The sequence below is a fragment of the Elephantulus edwardii genome, unplaced genomic scaffold, assembly GCF_000299155.1.
Source record: "Elephantulus edwardii isolate Elephantulus edwardi_28Jun2011 unplaced genomic scaffold, EleEdw1.0 scaffold00057, whole genome shotgun sequence".
NCBI lineage: Eukaryota > Metazoa > Chordata > Mammalia > Macroscelidea > Macroscelididae > Elephantulus > Elephantulus edwardii.
This window is the reverse complement of record NW_006399807.1, coordinates 1,310,240-1,322,182: the sequence shown is the minus strand read 5'-3', so window position 1 is coordinate 1,322,182 and position 11,943 is coordinate 1,310,240. Positions and strand designations below refer to the sequence as shown.

Here is an 11,943-nt window from a genome sequence, read left to right as displayed (position 1 = left end):
ATGGGAAAGTCTGCTGTTTGGGACCTCTCCAAAGTACTTAAGAGCAATGGTATCTCTTTGGAGACTAAGGTGTGCCTGATACAGGCCATGGTCTTTGCTATCACTTGTTATGCATCAGAGAGTTGGACAATGACTAAAGAGGATAGAAGGAGAATTGATGCCTTTGAGCTTTGGCGTTAGAGAAGAGTATTGAGGGTACCATGGACTGCTAGAAAAACAAAGAGATTCATCTTGGAAAGGGTTAAACCAGAGGCAAGGATTCTGAGGCTTTGTCTGACATACTTTGGTCATGTTGTAAGGAGAGACCGGTCCTTGGAGAAGGACATCATGCTTGGGAGGGTGGAAGACAGGTGCAGGAGGGGAAGGCCCTCTAGGAGGTGGATTGATTCGCTGACCGGGGTAATTGGGATGGGTGTGTCAGACACAGTGAGACTGGCACAGGACAGAGCAGAGTTTAGGGCTGTTGTACATAGGGTTGCTATGAGTCACAAGTGACTCGATGGCACATAACAACAACACTTCCGGAAAGGAAAATTCATATTGTTTAAAAATTAGTTGAAGCGACATGATTTCTGCCCCCTCAAAGGTAACTTTTTAGTAAAAATTAAAAAGATACATTTCTCTTATCAAAACTGAACCCCTTACTATTCCAAGTGCAGAAGTAAGAAAGGCAATTCCTTTATTTTTCTTCTTTATTTTATCACCTTTATCAAACACACATCAGGAAGCATATCAACAGTGCATCTTATGGTAAGTCAGTTTACAGCAAAACTGAACAAGGCAATTGTGTTTACAGAAAAAGTTTTCAGCAAAAAACTATACACAATACAGTCAACTGTAACGCAGTGTTCATACTTTTTAGGTATTTAGGAAAGTGGAAAATAAAAATTCTTTGCACTCAGCAAGGGAAAGCAACTTTAAAATGACCTGAACAGAAATCAGTAATGAAGGGATTTGAGACAGAATCTTCTTCTTATTAACATATACCTACATTTATAGTCCCACTTAGTTATCCAAAAGGAAAATCTTCACAAACAATAAGACTTTTACCAAGAACAAAGAACCTAGTGCCAAGAAATGCCAAGACCAATATGCTATTGAAACAGCTGGTAGAAATGTTATAGACAACCATTCACTGTTTAGGTTCTATTCTTGTAGTTTTGAGGTGACGGTAAACCAAGAGGAGAGAATACTCCTTAGAACTGGCTTTGGTTTAAGTGATCGTTCACATTATTTCTCACCATACCTTCTTATCAAAACCAGAACAAGTACTTATTGAGGGAAAACAGTAGTTGGTTTTAATATTTATAACCAACAACTTCAGTGCTAAAAGCCGTAACTTGTTAAAATTATATTGATTATAATTCCATTTGTAAGAGTGATCAAAAGATAGCAAAGATGGAGCATTTTTTTTGGAGAAAAAAAAATCCCTCTACTCAAGCTCTGGCAATACAAACAGATACAAAGGAATGTTAAATCACTTAAGATTTTTTTAAAAAGGAATTAAAAATCAACAAGTAAATCCCACAGAAAATGATACAATATTTTCATACACTGCAAAGTAAACATTTTACAGAGTTGGAACTTAACTTTTTCCTTGTTAAAATAAATAAACACCACTTACTTCCATAAGGTGCGGTAACCATGTAGCTAGTGCACACCAGTGCCACCTACTGTATTCAATGTGCAAATGGAAATACGGAGATGGCTAATTTTTACTGACCTTAACTGCATGAGTAGTGAAGCTCACCAAATATTCAAAAGGTAGAGTTCAAATATTTCTTTTAAAACATTAGACCAAACTGAATATGGTTTAATTTAATTTGGTTTCATATGCATTTACAGTCATTTTCTAGGAGAATGATGTGTAGGAAGACAATGTTTCTAAGTACCAAACTTGGACTTTAAAACAATACTATTTTTAGATTACTAAATATGGAAGATTATTAATAGCAGTAACATTGGAAGCCATTTTCCCTCAACCCCTGCCATTTATTTTTATGGTTTATCTTTCTCTCCTTTACTTTTAAATTTGGCAGACATAACCAATGTTTCAAAACATAAAAACATACTAGGTCATTCAAATAACTGAAAGAGATTCTGAATCCATGTGATGATTTTAGAACACCTCATTATATTTACTTTTACATACTCATTACTACTGATCACCAGTATCAACAAAGGAATAAAATCCAGAAAGAAAGGGAAGGCAGTTTTTATCTGAGATAAAAAGTAAGTACAGACAATTCTCTTGCCAATGGTTAAGAGTTATGGTAGCAAAGAGCTCTGATTCTCATGTAGAGAGCACCCCTTCTTCCACTTCCACCAAAAGAAATGACACAAACTAACACTAATTCCAGTCATTTTGTTTTGTTTCAGAATATATGACTTATACTATACAAAGTAGTATAACAAAAAATAAGTTCTCTTCTGCAGAATAAGAATTAATGGTCACTTGAGGCAAATAAGACAGGCTACTTCTCTTTGCCCTTTAAATTAAAATACTATGAGCTGAGGCCATAAAATCTACATGGTCTTCAAAAGAGTCATCATAATTTTCTTCAGATTATTTTGACAGTTCCACAATTTAATGAGAAATAACATTCAGGCAATTATTTAATAAGTCTCCCATGAATTACAGCATGTCTGATGCCACAACCACAACTCCCAAGATTATGATAACTCTCTGAAAAGCACAAATAAAGCAAATTTTATATTAATCTGCATAAGCAATAAAGGGCGGAAAGTGCTGACTTTTAAGGAAACTGAATAAAACCTTCGCACAAGGAGAACAAAGATTATGTAAACCACTCTCTATATATCTTATATGCTGAAGATCAGTCTAATCACCACCTATAAAATATAAAATTTCCTAAATGCTCTCAAGATTTTAGATACTTCTTTTACAGGCCATTTCTTCTAAAAAATGACAATAAAAATAGTTTAAAGTGTTCACTTTCTTCTTAAATTTCCATAGCACTTTTCAATAACATGCCATTGTGTCATCATCATCTAATTTGAAAAATAGTAGAAGAGGTGACTAGGATAATAAACATAATTTAATCTGGTTATCAGGTAGAGAAGAAGCTAAGTTAAAACAAAATAAAAAAGATCTCTAAACTTCAGTATACTACAAACACAGAAACATCCACACTCCTCTATGAAGAAGAAAATATTACTTATATACCCAAAAAAGGCTCAGATGAGTTTCATATGATGGAGACCAAACATCTCTATATTCATTGCAGAAGTTAATAAGCAATACTAACTTGAATGACTATAATTTCAAAATAAAGGTGATTTACTGAGCACCTGAAGGGAAAATGGAAAATTTTTTGAGCTGCGATCAAGACCTGGTCTAACATTGGTGACGATATTGAATAAGAAATAAATAAATTACATCAGAGACAAAGTAATAAGAGTTAAAGAACTTGGTATTAAAAATGGAACTAGACCCAGAAAAGAAAGATTCTGTCAGATAACTCTGGCTTTCCATCATATGTAATATTGGAAAAATTGAAAATATAAAGTTTTTTTTACACACACACACACACACACCCACACCCACACACACAACAATGTGAACCAAGGAAACTTTGGACTTTTATACTGCTTGAGTCAATCTATTCCATGGAAAAGGCAGAGGGGCAATTAATTATTACCATCTGGGGTGTTTTTACCCATGAATTTTAATATTTTCCAGTAAACGGAAGGCACTTGCTTAAATCTCTATCTACACATCCACTAGACCAAAGTCATGATGTGATCAATTGTATCCTAATCCGAAGAAAGTCACCTCACACAAATCTTGCATAATAACTTAGGTAAAATACCTGGTCGATGAAGTCTCTTCCTCACTCCTCTACCCAGCATGTATGTTGTTGAGGATTATCAGTTTCTGTGGTGCTGATTTCCAAGAAATTAATTATAAAAAAAAACAAAATGCTATACTACCAAACAACTGATAGTACAAATTATGTAGACTAGTCCTAATGTAAAAATCAGAACATATGGTTTAAAGAGGAAATTATGCCAAAACTTAATAGTGAGCTGTATCTGATGAATGAGCTCATATGAACTAGGAAACAATACTCTCATCACTGACTTTCATTTATTTCAGAAAAAAAACCCCAACAGGATGCCCTTACTAGTGTGTATATAATTTTCTGGAAGAATGAGTGTGGCAAGATGGAAAGAAACCTCATTTACGTCCATCTATTCTTTTCAATGTCTTTTACATGACAGACTATTTCTGGCAGCATTCTTTATAATACATCTGCTCAACAATTAAAATATAGGTACAAACATGAATCTAGAAAGCAAGTAAAATAAGATTCAGAGTTGTTTTCCCCTACATGTTAATTTACCATCTCTATACTCTAGCAGCTAGAAGACCAAAAACGTAGGCAATCCTTGTTTCAAAGCAAACACAAAGAGGTTGAATAAGACTACTGTTAAGGGTTTTATTCTATAGCACTCAGTTACAGTTCTGGCTCAATAGCTGAAAGGTAATTTCTCCAAAAAAGAATTGCTATACTGATTGCCATAAAACAAGGAAGACATTCAGTAGTAAGAAATGCAGAGCTCTTATTGCAAGAGGATGAACTGGTTTTATTTTTAACTCCTTTAAAAGACAAACTTTACCTAGTGCTATCTCTTACTGAGGTGTCCAGATTTAACTTCATTTATTCTTCTGCTCTAAATGCAGTACTAAAGTTTTGAAAGTGGCTACCTAACCAGTTCCTCTCAATATGGTGTTTTAAAGATCAAAGACTTCCTATGGAATAATTACTTTTCTAATGTAAAATATGCATGGTGATACCACGGAGAATAAAGAAGAAATTGAGAAGGAAAGAGGAAAGGAAGCACAAGTATTAATTTAGGGAAAGAAAAACTACCTGAGAGAAACAGTTTCCCAGAAATGTCAGGGTTAAGCAATACGAATTTTCATCTCTTTACCCTGTCGTTCAAAAATTCCTAGATTTTTACTAACTTCAAGGGACCAAAATCCCTGGCTGCATATTTTGTCTTAATAGAATAATGAAAATTGCATCTTTTGTTATTATTTGGTTCATGTTTAAAAAGCTAAGATATAAACTTCTGATTTTATCAGAGTAGGGAGAATATGCAAGTGTCATCTTTGGTAATAATGGGCTATGAGCTATAAAAGTACATAATGTAAATTATAGGAGGCATACTTTTTTGATCTGTAGCTTTAATATAAAATAATTCATTTCAATGCATGGTTATTTACGTTCACGAATTTTTCCACGGCTCCCCTAAAATCTAGTTAGCATATTCTGTAATAAAATTCTTCAGTGTTAAACACTACATATATGTATCAATGGATCAGTAATAAGATAATCAAAGAATGCTGTGAAATTCAGCATCAACATGTTAGCAGCATACTGCATCATTAAGCTTACAGGCAAACTTGCAGTTTATTTTGTAAAGATTTTTTTTTTCTTCTTGATGGTGGTGGTGGTGGGTAGACAAGGGATGAGAAAAGTGCTATCCTAGACGTCTAACCTAGACATGTGCTCACCTAGACTTCAAAAAAATCCATTGCCTTCAAGCTGAATCCCAACTCAACGTGACCCTAATCAGACAGGACAGGGCTGCCACACAGGCAGAATGGCCCCACAGGGTTTCCGAAGCTGCAACTCCTAACACAAACAAAATGCTGCCTCTTTCTCTTGCAGACAGTTGACTGGTTCTAACTGCCACCATCTGGTAAGCAGTCTAGCACTTAACCACTGAGCCAACAGCGCTCCCTTAACTTAGACTACATGCCCTTACAAAGAATTCATCTGTTGTTTTGTGTTGAACAATATTAGGATTTGGTGTTTCTAATTACTATGGAAGCTGCTACTCACACAAATATTTTAGGCAAGTTTGTTCTTTGTTTTTTTTAAAAGGAAAGCTTATGTCTATATAAAACTGGGTATACCTTACTGAAGTTCTGTCTGAAAACAAATCCACCAGTCAGCCTGTGAAAGGGCTAAATAAAGTAAGAGATTTCTTCTCAGGTCACACACTGGAAGCTTACTCTATAATCTTCCCTTGAGGACCATGCTCCATGGCCTTTTGGAAGTTCACAAATCAACTCTCTTAAACCAAATTTGGCTTTATAATAAATATTAAGGGAGAACCTGAATAATAATATGATAAGTAAATGCAAAAAATAAAATAGTGATTGTTTGAATAGGGCAAAAGAATTCATCCTCAAAATGTAAATTCTAATTGACCACTCAGTAAGCAACCTACATGGCACACAAAAGCCTGTGAGACTTCCTACGTGGGAAAATGTGTTTTTCCTGAAAGAAAAGAAATAAAAATTTCATCATGAAAGGAAATAGGAAAAAAGTATAACATTATACAATTTGTCCACTCTCGGTTTTTGTTGTAAGCAGTGCTTTGTAAAGGTATGCTAAATTTGAATACTTTAAAGGTAAACTAACATGAAGTGAAAGGAATCTCTAGTATAGAATTCTTTAAACCTTGAACTCACCGATGGTCTCTTCTGCTCTGGAAAACATTCGATTGCTCGGAATTTTTAAGAGTGCTTTCAGATTTCCCTCCTGCCTAGTTCTATTTTCGAAACCTCTTCGTCAAAAGCCAGACCAAGTGAGATGCTGTTGCCCTAGCTTCTCATTCTGCTAAGTGTCAAAGAGGCAGAAAATTGAGACAGGAGGAAATAGAACCAAACTATCTAAAAACCTGCTGATGACCGTAGGCAATTCCGTAGAACAAGCAGAGGTTACAGTAGATTGAAGGATGGAGCAATTGCTGTGGAGCAAAACCTTTTCTGTTTCTTAGGTTCACCTTTATCTTCAATGTAACCCCAAACAGTCTAGGCTCCTGTGTGTTGAGCCTCTAAGGAATGAACTATTTTGCCATTTACATTACGACAGACCATTTTTCAAAAACTGACATATATAAAACACGTAGGGGAGAGATGGGTACAGACTGTCTTAGCTAACAAAACTCTTACTATACAGTACATTGACTCAGTTTACTCGACTCTCTCACACCTGCACACACACTTTAGCACACATACAAGACATAAAAATTGTGCAAGATCAAGCATCAGCTTTCTATTTTAAAAGCTGTAATTAAAAAAAAAAAGTGGATAGGCTCACCGCAGGTTCTTTAAAGTAATATTCAGGACAACAGTACTCCTTTAAAAAAATTCACAACTCAGTGTTAAGAACACAGTAGGTAAGTGCTGTTTTACAATTACATAACTTTACAGAGAATCCAGTGCCAGCTATGGATATCAGAGATAAGGACCACCTGACAACGTAAAGGAATCATCTCTAAGTGATGTCACCAGCGCTAGCAAATCTTGTAGTAACATTCACTATGACACGTTATTAGTCATCTTTGCTTCATGATCACATGACCTAATATCGTTTTAGGTTACATACTGAGGAGCAGCACCAGCCCTACGGCACAGCGAAGGCTGCCCACATGGATGCGCTAGAACCCCCTCAATGTATAGCTGAGAGGTTTTGTCCTACTCAGTGCCAAATGTCTGCAATGCAGTCGCTACCTGGCCACTGACTGCATATTAGTAGGATTAAATAAATGGACAAAGCACCCCCTTAAAATGGTTGGAAGGTACTTCTGCATTCAAATGTGGAATACAATAACCCAGGAAATGGAAGAGGAGAATGAATCCTTGGGTTACTGATTAAAGCAAGGTTTGATACAGATAACCCCTCTTGTAGGCACTCAGTGGGTAGAATGTAGCCACCACGAACTTCCCATCAAACATCCTTCCTGTAAGCAGTTTCTGAGCAGCTTTGGAATCACCAGCATTTGCATACTCAACAAAGACCTGTGTAAAAGGGCAGAGAAAACAAAAGGGATTCCATTTTCATTAAGTTATTTTAGAACACAGTTTCTTCAACTTTAATGCATATATATTATATTATATAAGGATTCCATGAAATGAAAACCATGTTTCAATAAGTCTCTGGTGAGGGTTGAGTTTGTGCATTTCTAAACAAATTCTCAAGTGACACCAACTTTACCAATGGTTCACACTTTTGAGCAATACGGTTTATAAAACCACTGGCACTGAGCAGATTCTAAGTCATAGCAAACTTAGGATAGAACAGCGCTGTCCTATTGGGCTTCCAAAGTTGTAATCCTTATGAAAGAAGATTGTTGTATCCTTTTCCTGTAGAGAGGGCTGGTGGATTTAAATTGACAACCTTCCTGTTGTGTGCTTTACTCATGGCTCCTTAAGATTTGGATCACTTTGCTTAGTCTTCAATTCTGAAAAACCTACCAAAGACAAGTTGCGTAGAAAAGGTACAAAACTTTTAGCCAAGTTCCAGTAAGTCTACCAAAATGACTTATCCTTGGTTACCTTGTAAGCTGGTAAATAGCCAAAGAATTACTTCTCTTTCTTCTGTTCTACTGCTTCACTGGCTACAGCAGTAAGTTTCAAGTTAGCCTCCGACCATCCTAAGACACTCGAAGATTTTCCAAAGGATACAGAAATAGCTAATTTGAAGGATATAAATTTCTAGATACTCAATATAGATCTGTACCTTCAACTAAACTGATCTGCCCAGGAGTTGAGATGGGTCATCCCTTTCATCGCTCACTATAAGCAGCCCTGTCTCATTTGACAAAACAAATTACTTTCCAAGAGCCTTCCAGGACTAAAAAGGAGAGAAACTAAAAAGACAGCACTATGTCTTTTTTTTTTTTATTTATTTATTTTTTAATTCTTAAAATATGTATTTTATATCAGATCTACAGCTAATGATTTGACTAAGGGCAATATAAATGACTTATGTTTAAGTCATTAGTTTGAGAAATTCTTTCCTAGTCAGGGCAAGAAGCAAAACTTTAAAGAAAGTAGAAAAGAATGAAAAGGAAAAGGAAACATCAAAAATTTTTTTAACCTAATTTGAAACCTCTTAAAAAAATTCCTTAATCAGAATCTTTGTAAATACTGTGAACTTATAAATACTGTGAACACGATAAAGAATGTGAATTTGTTTGAAAAACTAGTAATAGCTATATTTACATTTTTTTGAGAAACTTTCCTTCATGGCCAAGTAACATGCTGTATCTTCCTTTTTGCTTCTGGGGGCTTCAAGTTATCCATCGGTTCCGCCTCTTCTTTAGGAGCAACTCGCTTTAACTTGACTGGTGTCGTTCCAACGGGGGCTATCAATGGCAATTTCACAGGGTCTGAAGAACTTTTTCTAAGTGTTAAGTCATGGTTCTGCTTCGGTTCATTATTGTGTTCCATTTTATTGTTCACAGGCAAATTGGAAGACAAAATAAAGGATGAAACACCTGAAGAGGAATCTGATGATTTTCGAAAGGCATTATTGGTAGAGCTTGCCTGAGGGGGCGGCTTTAATCGATCATTATCTCCATTCTCTGTCTTTTTCACTTTTATGCTTGTACTTGTTGAACTCCCATCAAAAACAATGAGAGGTCTTTTCCTTAATCCGTCTACAGTGGTACTCCTTTTAATTTCATGTTTTATCTCATGTTGTTCTCTTTTCTTTTCCATCATTTTCCCCCATCTGTTCTTTGGTAAATCTCTCTGAGGCAATGGTATTGCATGCTGGACATAAAGATCAGTGAGATTGTCTTTATTTATTTTTATGTCATTTTCAACAGTTATGTTCTTCTGCTCCAAAGTAAGAAGAAGAAACTCCTGGGACAGCAGCTCCGGGTGCAACAGCAGCTCCGAGTCTGTGCAGCTTCTACCGCCAACATCCCCCGCCATCGCTGTCTCTTTTTTTTCTTTTATAATGAAAGCCATTTTCATTGACAAAGGATTATTACAGCAAACAAAGGTAAATTAAAACAGACGCGGTATAATTTAATATGAAACTAGATCATTTTATCTGTATTACTTTTCTCTTGACTACATACATTTTTGTAACTGCATGTCCTCAAAAATATACAATATACTTTTCAGCGGTTTTGAAAAGTGTATCAGGTTTATTTAAATTGAAAAATTTTAATGAAGAGTGGCAATGCCAACTAGATTGCACAGATTTTCAATAACCTCAACGAAATTTGAAGGAGCTCTAAGTGGCTTATTAGTTAGATGTTGAGCTGCAATCCCGAGGCAGCAGCCCCAGGGAAGAAGGACCTAATCTCCTCCTATATGATACACTGTCTCTGAAAAGCTGCTGGAGGGTCAGCTATGGATCAGCTCTGACTCTGTGATACACAATAACAACAAACATAAATTTGTTGCTACAAGATTTTACCCAAAGCCTCTGTCACTTTGTTTCAAATAGCAGTGAAAGCTCTTCAACATAACAAATTTTCTCTCACTGATAAAGATTTCTTTTCTTTTAATCATCTCACAGCTTTTCCCCTTAAAATGTTCCTTTCCTATGTCTACTGTTTCATTTGGACCGCAGGGTCAGCTTATGTTAATTCCTGGTTCAAAATCCCCCAACACCTTCCTATCTCACTCAGAGCAAGCTCCAGTGTCAATGGCCTATCGTTACTCTACCTGATGTGCCCCCTCGGCTTCCTTATCTCTTTGATCGCATCAACTATTCGCCCCTTTCCCCACTCTTTTAGAACCACTCCTCAAACCTGCCAGGTATATTCAGGGTCACAGATATTGCTCTCCCCTTTCCCTACAATTCTCTTCCTTGCCACTGTCAAATATCAACTGAAAGGGAACCTTCTCAGTATGTTCTCCCCTAGCACTCTACTTTAAACCGCAATCCACCTCACTGCAACATGCTTCCCTAGGCCTCTTCCTTGGACTTTCCTCCACAGCACTTATCACCTGGCTTGATCAATGTTGTGTGCCAAGTGTCCAGAACGTAAGTGATGCTTAGGAAATCCTGACTGAATGAATAAACATCATAAATACACCACTGTCACAAATATTATGTTATTATTAAGGAGAGGGACATCATGTTTGGCAGAGTGGAGGGGCGGCGAAGGAGAGGAAGACCTTTGATGAGATGGATCAATTCTGTGACTTGGAGCAGTGGGAATAAGTGAGTTCGAGATGGCTAGGTTGGCACAGAATAGGAGAGCATTTAGAGCTCTTGTACATAGGGTCGCTATGAGTCGCAAGCAACTCGATGGCACATAACAACAACAACAACATTAATATTATAGTTATACTATTATAATATTATAGTTATAAAAACATTAATATTATATTGATATGTTATATTAATTATACTATACTGGCAATCCTAACTAGAGTGACATTTCTTCCATTTTTTTCCCCACTTGCCAATTCTTGTGTTATTGACTCGTAAGATAAAACAAAAATTCTCAACCAAAGGGACTTCTCCCCACCCTCACCCCTAGGATACAGTTTTAGTTGTTACAATTGCAGAGGTCAAGGGGCTACTGACCCCTAGTGAGTAAAGGCCTGCATTGTTGCTAAACAGACTATAGGTATAAGATAGCCCTTCTCTGCTTGAAGTGGACTTAATGAATACATCATTCATTTGGTGGTATGGTCAGAGCAGATTAAAACTTTTTTTTTTTAGATTAAAACTTTTTAAAAACAAATATAAATGACAAATGTATGAATTTTATTTTACATAGAGTTGTTTTGTTTTTTTTTAAACTTTTTTTTAAATGTTTATTTTATTGTTTTTGTGTATGTGTACCGTCAAATCGGATCTGACTGGTACAGGACATTGTCCCTCCTACACAGAGTTTTAACAACCTCTGAATTAGTCTACAATTATGAAAATATTCACTTACTTGTCCTCTGCCTGGATTTTCCTTTGGAACAAGCAGAGACACCACTGGTCCATATTTCTGACACTCCTCTTTTACATCTTCTACAACATCTGATTATTAAAATAGACAACAAAAAAATTCCTTAATATAACCAATAATATAAGTCATGAGGTTTTCGGTTTTTCTTTCAAGAAGTTGTTTGGTTTTTTTTTAAGAAGTTATTTT

The 11,943-nt window shown here is 35.9% G+C and overlaps 2 protein-coding genes across 4 annotated transcripts in view; both read right to left on the bottom strand.

The window, feature by feature from the left end:
• Positions 1 to 6,796: 6,796 nt before the first annotated feature.
• The window catches only part of UHMK1 (U2AF homology motif (UHM) kinase 1), a 28,103-nt gene continuing 22,956 nt past the window's right edge, over positions 6,797 to 11,943 (bottom strand). The window contains exons 7-8 of one of the 2 annotated variants that reach the window (XM_006887366.1): positions 11,740 to 11,828; positions 6,797 to 7,843 (exon numbers count right to left, since the gene is read on the bottom strand). In XM_006887366.1, the coding sequence (XP_006887428.1) occupies positions 7,697 to 7,843; positions 11,740 to 11,828 (236 nt within the window). In that variant the 3' untranslated portion in view covers positions 6,797 to 7,696. The remainder of the gene's footprint in view (positions 7,844 to 11,739; positions 11,829 to 11,943) is intronic. The other variant, XM_006887367.1, reaches the window with a different exon arrangement.
• Positions 9,071 to 11,943, bottom strand: part of LOC102875651 (ashwin-like) — a 9,489-nt gene continuing 6,616 nt past the window's right edge. The window contains exons 2-3 of one of the 2 annotated variants that reach the window (XM_006887365.1): positions 9,374 to 9,768; positions 9,071 to 9,250 (exon numbers count right to left, since the gene is read on the bottom strand). In XM_006887365.1, the coding sequence (XP_006887427.1) occupies positions 9,071 to 9,250; positions 9,374 to 9,766 (573 nt within the window). In that variant the 5' untranslated portion in view covers positions 9,767 to 9,768. Of the gene's footprint in view, positions 9,769 to 11,943 lie in introns of those variants that run through there. The other variant, XM_006887364.1, reaches the window with a different exon arrangement.